Source organism: Castor canadensis, chromosome 11, assembly GCF_047511655.1.
Source record: "Castor canadensis chromosome 11, mCasCan1.hap1v2, whole genome shotgun sequence".
NCBI classification, from domain to species: Eukaryota; Metazoa; Chordata; class Mammalia; order Rodentia; family Castoridae; genus Castor; species Castor canadensis.
In genome coordinates, this window is record NC_133396.1 from 108,707,761 (window position 1) to 108,721,776 (window position 14,016).

Consider the following 14,016-nt stretch of genomic DNA (forward strand, 5'->3'; position numbering starts at 1 on the left):
TAGTTTCTTATAAAGGAATATATTCTACTTTACTAAAGATAAGTATATGTATTAGCAGATATTTATCAAGTACCTTCCCACATCAGAGTGAGAGATGCAAAAAGTAAGTGTGGGTCCTGCACACAAAGAACCTACAATAGGCATATAGACCCTTCAGTAAACTCTTCAATATGTGGGGTTTATGTAAATCAAAATTTGAAGCTTGCTAAAACAAGTACAGATGAGTACGTGAGGAAGTTGGGAAGTAAATATGTCGCTAGAGAAATAGAGGTGGAGATATGGGTGGATCTGGGTTTGGTTAGGAATGAATCAAACCATCCCACAGAGGGTGACTCCTCCCCAGATGGACTTGCTATAAAAAGGCCATTAACCCAGACTCCAGTACCCAGCAAGCTCCTTCATCTGAATTTTATTTGCTCTTCTTGTGAACAAGGTAAGAGGAAATACATTCAACTTTGCCTATGCTTAGTGTTGAGGAAACAAAGTGAAAATCTGGATAACTTATACTATAAGGCAAAAAGTTATGGATGTTCAGGGGACTTTTTGTTTATTCTTAGTGTCTATTACTAAAAGATTAAGTCTATATAGAAAGAAAATGAGGACACATATTTGCTCCCTATAAGGCTACACAATGCTCTTTATATTGCTATAGTTCATTCATTCATTCTCTCAACAAATATATATTAAGCATCTTCCATTTACCAAGTGCTGCTCTTAGAACTGATTTTGCAGCAGTGGACAATATAAGCGCCCTACTCTTTGAGGTGCTTATATTTAATAGGGGAGACATTCAGTAAACAATAAATAGTAATAAAATTTCTAATAATGACAAGAATAACGAAGAAAATAAAAAAGTGATGTAGTACAGTGATGGGAGGAAGACAGCATTTTAGATTGGATGGCCCAGGAAGACCTCTCTAGAAAATTGTCTTTCCTTTTAATCTTTTCCTTTTTTTGCCTGCTGAATAAAAGTTTTTAATTGATACATAATTGAATATATTTATGGGGCACAGTGTGACATTTTGATGCATGTATACGATGTGTAATGATCAAATAAGGGTAATTAGCATATCCATCACCTCAAACATTTGTTTATAACTTATAATGAGAGATGATGAATTTTAATATCTTTCATAAGTTTTAAAATATTTTGTTATTCAATTCCCCCAAATAATGTACATAAATCGGAAGATAAATCCCAATAAATTGTCATGATCTCAATCGCTCTCAAAATACACACACACACAAAACTTTCTAGTTGTTCTCAAAGGAGAGTTAATCTGAAACAACCTCATAAGCCATAGCACAAAGTAATTTTTAAAAACAGAATCACAGTAGATAATTCTCATACAAAAAACTCATCCAGTGACATTCCATCATATCTATAATAAAACACACCAATATTACCCTATTCAGATCATAATGATTGTATCCTTGTCTATATCTCTAACTTTAATTATATTACTCCTGGAGTTTTTATTTTCCCCTTTCACTGCTAATGGTTTAGAAGTTTTAAATTTTATTCTTTTAATGAACAACCATAAACTTATCAAAATACATATTTGACTGAACCATAACAAAAGAAATAAATACCTATGTTCTCTTGCCAAAAAATCCAAGATGCATAATGCTTTAGTTCTGACTACTATAGCCATATATTACACATTATTGTTTCCTAGAGTATTTTAGTTTATCTGGCTTTATAAGACCTAAAGTGGTCATTATAACTCTTTTATAAATAAATGCTTACTTAGATTTATTGACACACTTACTGATTTCTCTGAACACTGATGAAGTAAACCAAACATTCCTTAAATACTTTTGCTTAAATGGCAAAATGAAAAGTGGTCAAAACCAAACTTCTTTATAAGACTGAAAAGCTATTAAAGCCATTCTATATAAATAAAAATGCTGCAAACTTCATGACATATTTTCTATTTTTTGTTATTTAAAAAAAATTTTTTTGCAGTACTGGGCTTTGAACTCAGGGCACACACTTTGAGCCATTCCACCAGCCCTTGTTTGTGAAGGGCTTATCAAGATAGAGTCTAGCAAACTATTTGCCCAGATGAGCTTCGAACCACAATCCTCCTGAGTAGCTAGAATTACAGGAGTAAGCCAATGGCGGTCAGCTAATTTTATTTTAAAATTATCATGGGAAGGTATTACATTGTGATAATCCCATACATGTATACAGTTTACCCTGAACAAGTTTATCCATCTATTATATTTCCATTGCCCTCTCCCTCTTCCCCACTTTTTCAAAGTGTTTGGTGAGTTTCATTATGCTGCCTTCATATGTATATATGTAGCATATTTCCCACCTTTTCACCCCCTCATTAGCTTATTCTTTTCCCTTCCCCTTCCTTGTTGATGCCCCCAGAGAGTCCACCACATACATTCATGTCCCATTACCATTATCATCATCATCATGAGATGTTTTCTAAAATATAAATTCAGGGAATGTTCATTTAGTGTCTTGTCATTTGCCAAATTGGCTTTTAGAGAATTGTCTTCCAGTAATTTAATCATTTATAAGATTAGCCTTTGAGGACTGATTTTCAGCAAATTCCCTTGAGCAAATTTTATTATTTCTAGCTAGTGAGGCTTTCTACAATTCTTCCGTGAGCAACAGCTGGACCAGCAAGAAGAATGACCTTACCTAGAGCACAACTGAGTTCTGTGAGACTACCATACAACCTCTGTGAATGGGCTCAAGACCAAGAAATGGGCAGCTTTGGAAAAGCAGTCAAATTCTGTGTTCATTTGCATTACGTATAGGGTAGTGGAAAGCTTTACATGGCCAACTTTCATTTTTAAAGATAGACTACTTAGGGGAAAATACAGGTTAAATATGAAAAATCACTATAACAATAAACCAAATAGGACCTAAAATCTAAAAGAAATACAAGAGAAATAAAGTTTTGTTTTGTCTTTTCTAGGTTCACATATACTACAAAAGATGTCCCATCTCATGGAAAACATCACTGCCATAATTGACCTTTTCCATCAATATTCAAAGAAAGATAAGACGATTGAGACACTAAGCAAAAAAGAGCTAAAGGAACTTCTGGAAATGGAGTTGCGGACAATCCTGAAGGTAAGAACTACATGATAGTAGATCATTTCTGTTCTTCACCAATAATCTAACTGAAGATTATTCTGAAGCATTTTTGAACTATTTTTTTTGGAATAGGAATACAATTAGTCTCATTTCAAAACAGACAGAATTTATTTTCCACCCTTTATACCTTCAGGTATACTACACATATATACACAGGCAGCCTATGTGAAAGAAAATAAATATAAATAATTAATTATAAAGAAGTGAATGACAATTAACTACTTCCTTACAATATTCTTCCCCATATTAAGACTGTTAAGAAGGTATATTTAAAGGCAACTAAATCATGAATTATATAAAAATCAGACATGAAATAAGAAATGGAGAACTAATACCATCAAAGACTTCTATCACACCTTACTAATATTTAAAGGATATTTCTGTATAGTACCTATGGTTAAGACTTGAGTCAAGAAGTAAAAAAAATAATACCAGAAAAAACATAACAGACTTGGTTCTACATATTGATACCAAGAATAAACATAGCCTAAATGAACAAACATAACCAAAGTTATGTAGCTAGTGTTCCAAGCCATTCAGATGTAGTCTCACCCTGTGATCTCACTTATAGAACCCAGATGACCCAGACACTGCAGATATCTTCATGCAAATCCTGGACATAGACCACAATGATGAAATAGACTTCACAGAGTTTTTGCTAATGGTATTTAAGCTGGCTCAAGCATATTATGAGACCAACAGGAGTACAAAGTTAAAAAAATCAGAGAAAAGTCAGAAAAAGCATCACCGCCATTATGAAGATGAACAAGATAACCTAGAAGAAGATGTGAAAGGAAACAGAAAGAGAAAATCCAGTCATTCAGGAAAAATCAATGGAAAAGAGAATAAGGCAAGATCTAAGAGCCCAAAACGGAGAGGGAAAAGCAGACACAGCTCAAGTTGTGGAGGAAAAAGAAGAAGTAATTCAACTGGTCACAAAGAAAGAGAACAACACAACAAAACACATCATGACTCAAAAGAAAAGCACAAAGGAAAGTCCAATTACACAGAGGTAACAGACAAAAAGAACGAGAAAAGAGTTAGCCGCACTTCTGAAAGAAGAGGAAGAACAGAAAGGCATCAGGATTATAAAAATGACAAGCTAAATGAAAATTGTCAAAAAACAGACAATGGTGACTCCAATTATGAAGTAGGCGAAGAAAAAATTCAGCAGATTACTAGACAACAAAAACATAAAGAAAAGAAAGGTAACTATCTCCAAATTCAGAAAAGACAGACCACAAGAAGGAGACCAGAATCCCACCAGGAGCAGTCACCAGACGGCCCGACACATAAACCGACTGGACATGGACCGTCCACCGCACCCGGGCCACGCGGACACCGGGAATCCAGCCCTAGCCAGGCCAGCGATAGCGAAGGGCAGCGGGAAGACTCGGCCAGACACGCCTCCTCCTCCAGCCGGGGAAGGTCCGGGTCCCCATCCAGCGCCCGCCACGGATCCACCCCTGGCCACTCAGGAGACAGCCCTAGGCAGCCAGGGTCGCGTCCAGGACACACGGCAGGACACAGGCAGTCTGACACCACTCACGGACGCTCAGGAACCAGCACCGGGGAACGCCAACGGAGCCGTCATGAGCAGTCAGGGGACAGCCCCAGGCACTCAGGCGCTGGACACAGACAGGCCTCCGCTGCCTCCGGAGAACCCAGACCTCGCGGGTCCAGTGTGAGTCACGACAGTGACAGTGAGGGACACTCGGATGACTCAGAAGGTCACACAGGGTCAGCCCCGGGTCGCGCTGGGGCCTCACAGGGGCAAGAGAAGAGGGCCCCTCGGAGCCAGTCAGGGGGAAGGTCTGGAAACTCAGGGGCTCTCCTGTACCAGGTTTACTCCGATGAACACTCTGACTCTGACTCCGGGCGGCGCCAGTCGGGGACCAGGGCATCACAGGGATCCCGCCGAGAGCAAGCACGGGACAGCTCCAGACACGAGGGCGCCCACGAGGGTCAGGCCTCCACCTCCACCGGCCGTCACAGCCAGTCCTCGCATGGAAGGACCGCTACCACCAGCAGAGGAAGTCAGGGATCCCGCCCCGAGCAGGCACAGGACACCTCTGGACGCTCGGGGTCGCAGCGCCAGGAAGCCGCCCAGGGACGGTCTGGATCTTCCCACGGCCGGTCAGCTTCCAGAGGCCCAAGCACGCGAGGGCCTGGCCGCGAACAATCCGCGGGCAGCTCGGGCCACCACGGCTCTCGGCATGCAGAGACCCCCTCTGGCCCGCATGCTGACGCTCCCCACGCGCAGACAAGACAGGGCTCGAGAGGGAGACCAGAATCCCACCAGGAGCAGTCACCAGACGGCCCGACACATCCACCGACTGGACATGGACCGTCCACCGCACCCGGGCCACGCGGACACCGGGAATCCAGCCCTAGCCAGGCCAGCGATAGCGAAGGGCAGCGGGAAGACTCGGCCAGACACGCCTCCTCCTCCAGCCGGGGAAGGTCCGGGTCCCCATCCAGCGCCCGCCACGGATCCACCCCTGGCCACTCAGGAGACAGCCCTAGGCAGCCAGGGTCGCGTCCAGGACACACGGCAGGACACAGGCCGTCTGACACCACTCACGGACGCTCAGGAACCAGCACCGGGGAACGCCAACGGAGCCGTCATGAGCAGTCAGGGGACAGCCCCAGGCACTCAGGCGCTGGACACAGACAGGCCTCCGCTGCCTCCGGAGAACCCAGACCTCGCGGGTCCAGTGTGAGTCACGACAGTGACAGTGAGGGACACTCGGATGACTCAGAAGGTCACACAGGGTCAGCCCCGGGTCGCGCTGGGGCCTCACAGGGGCAAGAGAAGAGGGCCCCTCGGAGCCAGTCAGGGGGAAGGTCTGGAAACTCAGGGGCTCTCCTGTACCAGGTTTACTCCGATGAACACTCTGACTCTGACTCCGGGCGGCGCCAGTCGGGGACGAGGGCATCACAGGGATCCCGCCGAGAGCAAGCACGGGACAGCTCCAGACACGAGGGCGCCCACGAGGGTCAGGCCTCCACCTCCACCGGCCGTCACAGCCAGTCCTCGCATGGAAGGACCGCTACCACCAGCAGAGGAAGTCAGGGATCCCGGCCCGAGCAGGCACAGGACACCTCCGGACGCTCGGGGTCGCAGCGCCAGGAAGCCGCCCAGGGACGGTCTGGATCTTCCCACGGCCGGTCAGCTTCCAGAGGCCCAAGCACGCGAGGGCCTGGCCGCGAACAATCCGCGGGCAGCTCGGGCCACCACGGCTCTCGGCATGCAGAGACCCCCTCTGGCCCGCATGCTGACGCTCCCCACGCGCAGACAAGACAGGGCTCGAGAGGGAGACCAGAATCCCACCAGGAGCAGTCACCAGACGGCCCGACACATCCACCGACTGGACATGGACCGTCCACCGCACCCGGGCCACGCGGACACCGGGAATCCAGCCCTAGCCAGGCCAGCGATAGCGAAGGGCAGCGGGAAGACTCGGCCAGACACGCCTCCTCCTCCAGCCGGGGAAGGTCCGGGTCCCCATCCAGCGCCCGCCACGGATCCACCCCTGGCCACTCAGGAGACAGCCCTAGGCAGCCAGGGTCGCGTCCAGGACACACGGCAGGACACAGGCCGTCTGACACCACTCACGGACGCTCAGGAACCAGCACCGGGGAACGCCAACGGAGCCGTCATGAGCAGTCAGGGGACAGCCCCAGGCACTCAGGCGCTGGACACAGACAGGCCTCCGCTGCCTCCGGAGAACCCAGACCTCGCGGGTCCAGTGTGAGTCACGACAGTGACAGTGAGGGACACTCGGATGACTCAGAAGGTCACACAGGGTCAGCCCCGGGTCGCGCTGGGGCCTCACAGGGGCAAGAGAAGAGGGCCCCTCGGAGCCAGTCAGGGGGAAGGTCTGGAAACTCAGGGGCTCTCCTGTACCAGGTTTACTCCGATGAACACTCTGACTCTGACTCCGGGCGGCGCCAGTCGGGGACGAGGGCATCACAGGGATCCCGCCGAGAGCAAGCACGGGACAGCTCCAGACACGAGGGCGCCCACGAGGGTCAGGCCTCCACCTCCACCGGCCGTCACAGCCAGTCCTCGCATGGAAGGACCGCTACCACCAGCAGAGGAAGTCAGGGATCCCGCCCCGAGCAGGCACAGGACACCTCCGGACGCTCGGGGTCGCAGCGCCAGGAAGCCGCCCAGGGACGGTCTGGATCTTCCCACGGCCGGTCAGCTTCCAGAGGCCCAAGCACGCGAGGGCCTGGCCGCGAACAATCCGCGGGCAGCTCGGGCCACCACGGCTCTCGGCATGCAGAGACCCCCTCTGGCCCGCATGCTGACGCTCCCCACGCGCAGACAAGACAGGGCTCGAGAGGGAGACCAGAATCCCACCAGGAGCAGTCACCAGACGGCCCGACACATCCACCGACTGGACATGGACCGTCCACCGCACCCGGGCCACGCGGACACCGGGAATCCAGCCCTAGCCAGGCCAGTGATAGCGAAGGGCAGCGGGAAGACTCGGCCAGACACGCCTCCTCCTCCAGCCGGGGAAGGTCCGGGTCCCCATCCAGCGCCCGCCACGGATCCACCCCTGGCCACTCAGGAGACAGCCCTAGGCAGCCAGGGTCGCGTCCAGGACACACGGCAGGACACAGGCCGTCTGACACCACTCACGGACGCTCAGGAACCAGCACCGGGGAACGCCAACGGAGCCGTCATGAGCAGTCAGGGGACAGCCCCAGGCACTCAGGCGCTGGACACAGACAGGCCTCCGCTGCCTCCGGAGAACCCAGACCTCACGGGTCCAGTGTGAGTCACGACAGTGACAGTGAGGGACACTCGGATGACTCAGAAGGTCACACAGGGTCAGCCCCGGGTCGCGCTGGGGCCTCACAGGGGCAAGAGAAGAGGGCCCCTCGGAGCCAGTCAGGGGGAAGGTCTGGAAACTCAGGGGCTCTCCTGTACCAGGTTTACTCCGATGAACACTCTGACTCTGACTCCGGGCGGCGCCAGTCGGGGACGAGGGCATCACAGGGATCCCGCCGAGAGCAAGCACGGGACAGCTCCAGACACGAGGGCGCCCACGAGGGTCAGGCCTCCACCTCCACCGGCCGTCACAGCCAGTCCTCGCATGGAAGGACCGCTACCACCAGCAGAGGAAGTCAGGGATCCCGCCCCGAGCAGGCACAGGACACCTCCGGACGCTCGGGGTCGCAGCGCCAGGAAGCCGCCCAGGGACGGTCTGGATCTTCCCACGGCCGGTCAGCTTCCAGAGGCCCAAGCACGCGAGGGCCTGGCCGCGAACAATCCGCGGGCAGCTCGGGCCACCACGGCTCTCGGCATGCAGAGACCCCCTCTGGCCCGCATGCTGACGCTCCCCACGCGCAGACAAGACAGGGCTCGAGAGGGAGACCAGAATCCCACCAGGAGCAGTCACCAGACGGCCCGACACATCCACCGACTGGACATGGACCGTCCACCGCACCCGGGCCACGCGGACACCGGGAATCCAGCCCTAGCCAGGCCAGCGATAGCGAAGGGCAGCGGGAAGACTCGGCCAGACACGCCTCCTCCTCCAGCCGGGGAAGGTCCGGGTCCCCATCCAGCGCCCGCCACGGATCCACCCCTGGCCACTCAGGAGACAGCCCTAGGCAGCCAGGGTCGCGTCCAGGACACACGGCAGGACACAGGCAGTCTGACACCACTCACGGACGCTCAGGAACCAGCACCGGGGAACGCCAACGGAGCCGTCATGAGCAGTCAGGGGACAGCCCCAGGCACTCAGGCGCTGGACACAGACAGGCCTCCGCTGCCTCCGGAGAACCCAGACCTCGCGGGTCCAGTGTGAGTCACAACAGTGACAGTGAGGGACACTCGGATGACTCAGAAGGTCACACAGGGTCAGCCCCGGGTCGCGCTGGGGCCTCACAGGGGCAAGAGAAGAGGGCCCCTCGGAGCCAGTCAGGGGGAAGGTCTGGAAACTCAGGGGCTCTCCTGTACCAGGTTTACTCCGATGAACACTCTGACTCTGACTCCGGGCGGCGCCAGTCGGGGACCAGGGCATCACAGGGATCCCGCCGAGAGCAAGCACGGGACAGCTCCAGACACGAGGGCGCCCACGAGGGTCAGGCCTCCACCTCCACCGGCCGTCACAGCCAGTCCTCGCATGGAAGGACCGCTACCACCAGCAGAGGAAGTCAGGGATCCCGCCCCGAGCAGGCACAGGACACCTCCGGACGCTCGGGGTCGCAGCGCCAGGAAGCCGCCCAGGGACGGTCTGGATCTTCCCACGGCCGGTCAGCTTCCAGAGGCCCAAGCACGCGAGGGCCTGGCCGCGAACAATCCGCGGGCAGCTCGGGCCACCACGGCTCTCGGCATGCAGAGAGCCCCTCTGGCCCGCATGCTGACGCTCCCCACACGCAGACAAGACAGGGCTCGAGAGGGAGACCAGAATCCCACCAGGAGCAGTCACCAGACGGCCCGACACATCCACCGACTGGACATGGACCGTCCACCGCACCCGGGCCACGCGGACACCGGGAATCCAGCCCTAGCCAGGCCAGCGATAGCGAAGGGCAGCGGGAAGACTCGGCCAGACACGCCTCCTCCTCCAGCCGGGGAAGGTCCGGGTCCCCATCCAGCGCCCGCCACGGATCCACCCCTGGCCACTCAGGAGACAGCCCTAGGCAGCCAGGGTCGCGTCCAGGACACACGGCAGGACACAGGCAGTCTGACACCACTCACGGACGCTCAGGAACCAGCACCGGGGAACGCCAACGGAGCCGTCATGAGCAGTCAGGGGACAGCCCCAGGCACTCAGGCGCTGGACACAGACAGGCCTCCGCTGCCTCCGGAGAACCCAGACCTCGCGGGTCCAGTGTGAGTCACGACAGTGACAGTGAGGGACACTCGGATGACTCAGAAGGTCACACAGGGTCAGCCCCGGGTCGCGCTGGGGCCTCACAGGGGCAAGAGAAGAGGGCCCCTCGGAGCCAGTCAGGGGGAAGGTCTGGAAACTCAGGGGCTCTCCTGTACCAGGTTTACTCCGATGAACACTCTGACTCTGACTCCGGGCGGCGCCAGTCGGGGACGAGGGCATCACAGGGATCCCGCCGAGAGCAAGCACGGGACAGCTCCAGACACGAGGGCGCCCACGAGGGTCAGGCCTCCACCTCCACCGGCCGTCACAGCCAGTCCTCGCATGGAAGGACCGCTACCACCAGCAGAGGAAGTCAGGGATCCCGCCCCGAGCAGGCACAGGACACCTCCGGACGCTCGGGGTCGCAGCGCCAGGAAGCCGCCCAGGGACGGTCTGGATCTTCCCACGGCCGGTCAGCTTCCAGAGGCCCAAGCACGCGAGGGCCTGGCCGCGAACAATCCGCGGGCAGCTCGGGCCACCACGGCTCTCGGCATGCAGAGACCCCCTCTGGCCCGCATGCTGACGCTCCCCACGCGCAGACAAGACAGGGCTCGAGAGGGAGACCAGAATCCCACCAGGAGCAGTCACCAGACGGCCCGACACATCCACCGACTGGACATGGACCGTCCACCGCACCCGGGCCACGTGGACACCGGCAATCCAGCCCTAGCCAGGCCAGCGATAGCGAAGGGCAGCGGGAAGACTCGGCCAGACACGCCTCCTCCTCCAGCCGGGGAAGGTCCGGGTCCCCATCCAGCGCCCGCCACGGATCCACCCCTGGCCACTCAGGAGACAGCCCTAGGCAGCCAGGGTCGCGTCCAGGACACACGGCAGGACACAGGCAGTCTGACACCACTCACGGACGCTCAGGAACCAGCACCGGGGAACGCCAACGGAGCCGTCATGAGCAGTCAGGGGACAGCCCCAGGCACTCAGGCGCTGGACACAGACAGGCCTCCGCTGCCTCCGGAGAACCCAGACCTCGCGGGTCCAGTGTGAGTCACGACAGTGACAGTGAGGGACACTCGGATGACTCAGAAGGTCACACAGGGTCAGCCCCGGGTCGCGCTGGGGCCTCACAGGGGCAAGAGAAGAGGGCCCCTCGGAGCCAGTCAGGGGGAAGGTCTGGAAACTCAGGGGCTCTCCTGTACCAGGTTTACTCCGATGAACACTCTGACTCTGACTCCGGGCGGCGCCAGTCGGGGACGAGGGCATCACAGGGATCCCGCCGAGAGCAAGCACGGGACAGCTCCAGACACGAGGGCGCCCACGAGGGTCAGGCCTCCACCTCCACCGGCCGTCACAGCCAGTCCTCGCATGGAAGGACCGCTACCACCAGCAGAGGAAGTCAGGGATCCCGCCCCGAGCAGGCACAGGACACCTCCGGACGCTCGGGGTCGCAGCGCCAGGAAGCCGCCCAGGGACGGTCTGGATCTTCCCACGGCCGGTCAGCTTCCAGAGGCCCAAGCACGCGAGGGCCTGGCCGCGAACAATCCGCGGGCAGCTCGGGCCACCACGGCTTTCGGCATGCAGAGACCCCCTCTGGCCCGCATGCTGACGCTCCCCACGCGCAGACAAGACAGGGCTCGAGAGGGAGACCAGAATCCCACCAGGAGCAGTCACCAGACGGCCCGACACATCCACCGACTGGACATGGACCGTCCACCGCACCCGGGCCACGCGGACACCGGGAATCCAGCCCTAGCCAGGCCAGCGATAGCGAAGGGCAGCGGGAAGACTCGGCCAGACACCCCTCCTCCCACCGTAGGTCTGGAAGTTCTCTAACTCCCCATGTCCAATCTAGGAAAGACTGTATGTACTCTGTGTCTCCTCTTTTTGATACAATGAATGATATTCTTGCTCCTTGTACTACTGGTCACTATGAAGTTCATATCAGTAGTGAAAGTGATCACTCTCCTTGTATTAGTGAGTTGGCAGACTGCACCTCAGATGACCCATCTTATGATAATAATCAAAATCTTCACAGTAAGTATTTTCAATCTTGTACCAGTGAAAGGCAAGTTTATGGATCAGGTCTAGGATGGACACACGGCAGCTATGGTAGTGCAGATTATGAATATGGGCAGTCAGGTTTTGGACAGTCTCATGCCCAATTAGTGAATCCTAATTCCAGGCTTGTGTCTGGTTCCAATCCCAACTGCAGAAATATTCCCAGATACAGAACCGATTGTGTGAGATCCAGAGTAGCAGGCACTAATAGAATGCTAGCAACTCATGGCCATTCACATGATACCTCAAAGCAGTTGGAGTTTAGTGCAAAAGGAAGATACTATTACTATGAGTAACAGTTAGTGGAGGAGTCCTTGCTCCCATTTCCTGTGTGAGGAACAGGAAATATTCTTTCTCTTCTTCTCTCCCGGTCCTTGTCTATACCTTATCCTGTTACACTAAAATAAATCCTTGATAAAACTAAAAAAAAAAAATAGAATTCAGTGGAAGAGGAGTTAATCTAAACAGTATGAGAAAGAAATTGTAACACTACTTTGAATCTAAAACCTTTTCAGAATGACTTTATGGAGGTTATCTTTTCTATCATTTTTTTAAATATGCTACATTACACCATTACTTGGTGGTAGTTTATTTTTCTTCTCTAGGGATCTGTGAGCTTTACAGTTATGAAACCTTAAGTGGAAGAAATCAATGTCATGGAGATCTTAATTTGGAATACTATGATCATTTTTGGGCTAATGTAGTATTTTTTTATTGGGTGATTAAATTTTACATATATTTCAGATTACTAAATTAATCATTTCCAAAAATATGAAAGGAGTCAAACATTGCTCTTCTAGATGCCAAAGCTCATATATTAGGATCACGGCTCAGCACATGTGCTCTGTTACCCTTCTATTGGACCACTATTTTCCTTGGCATTCAAAGAAATCTCATTGAACATACAGAATTTGAAAAAGCAAATGTATAAAACTGAGAATAAACAATTGGCCATATAACATAGTTTGTGTCTTTTATGCTCTTTTTCTCATAAATTTAAAAGACTTACTTGTCCACAGACAGAATTAAATCTCTCTCATATATCATGGGAAAACTAGATGACCATATAGCAGCGATACCATAAAAGAAGGTATTTAACCAAATTCCATCTTTTATTCTCCAACACAATCACGTTTATGAAGGGCCTGTTTAATTATGAGTATCACTACCATTATTATGAAAGCATTAACCAACATGGTTATTAACCATGTAGAAGCAAGATCAGGCAACAGGTCTTACTGGCTATATGTCCTTCTGCCAATGACACAGGAAGATCCTTTCCAATGGGACTAAGGAGTGAAGAAATTGTACAGAAATGTCCTGCCAGGTAAAACAATGAAGAAAATGCCCTTCTTCCCTGGAAAGAAAGCGTATGTACTTTTATTATTTAAGGAAGTAGATGAAGAAAGGGAAGAAAAGAGCAGTAAAAATGCCCATGAGTTTCCACCAAAGAAGGAATATCCCTCTGTGAGAATCATACCCAAATTATGCTTCCCACAATATCAGAGGGATATACAGGCCAGTGTTATTTTACAGATGAGTCTATTACACAAATAATCCACAGTGACAAAGCAAGTAAATTGCAAGTCTCCGAGTTCTGGTGGTTTTATAAAAGCTGCCTTTCTTGAACTTGTACTTCAATAAATCAAACTAAAGTGAAACTGATTGTCTAAGCTTAAATGATCTCTGGTGGCACAAGAACTGAATGAAAAGCAACAAACAAATTCATTTTTCTAATTAGCTTCAAACTATATAATGTGCATGTTTGCTCTCTACAAGCCCCCTAAAGGTGACACTTTGTTGCTTCCCTGCTTGAAGTGCTATCCCAAATGCCAGAATAAAGCTGCAAATTTCAAAAGGTATCAGACCTGAAGGCTTTACTGAGCTGCCACAGACAGACACGGGGTGCCCCTGTCTCAGAACTGCTTATTCAGCTCCCTCTTAGAGAAGCTTTTTTCCTAAAGGAGTCAGGCCTAACAACAG

General features: G+C 52.1%; 1 protein-coding gene across 1 annotated transcript; it reads left to right on the forward strand.

Moving 5' to 3' along the window:
- The first annotated feature begins 360 nt into the window (after nt 1–360).
- Nucleotides 361–12,992, forward strand: LOC141413919 (uncharacterized). Its single transcript, XM_074048088.1, has 3 exons — nt 361–433; nt 2,943–3,100; nt 3,696–12,992. The coding sequence occupies exons 2-3, from the start codon at nt 2,963–2,965 to the stop codon at nt 12,327–12,329; spliced, it is 8,772 nt and encodes a 2,923-aa protein (XP_073904189.1). The 5' UTR covers nt 361–433; nt 2,943–2,962; the 3' UTR covers nt 12,330–12,992.
- The last annotated feature ends 1,024 nt before the right edge of the window (nt 12,993–14,016 follow it).

Bases quoted from the DNA above. Each gene is read 5' to 3' on its own strand.
- LOC141413919 (XM_074048088.1), top strand. From the start codon at position 2,963: ATGTCCCATCTCATGGAAAACATCACTGCCATAATTGACCTTTTCCAT. The intron at 3,101-3,695 runs GTAAGAACTACA...TCTCACTTATAG, and splicing joins AGTTGCGGACAATCCTGAAG to AACCCAGATGACCCAGACAC.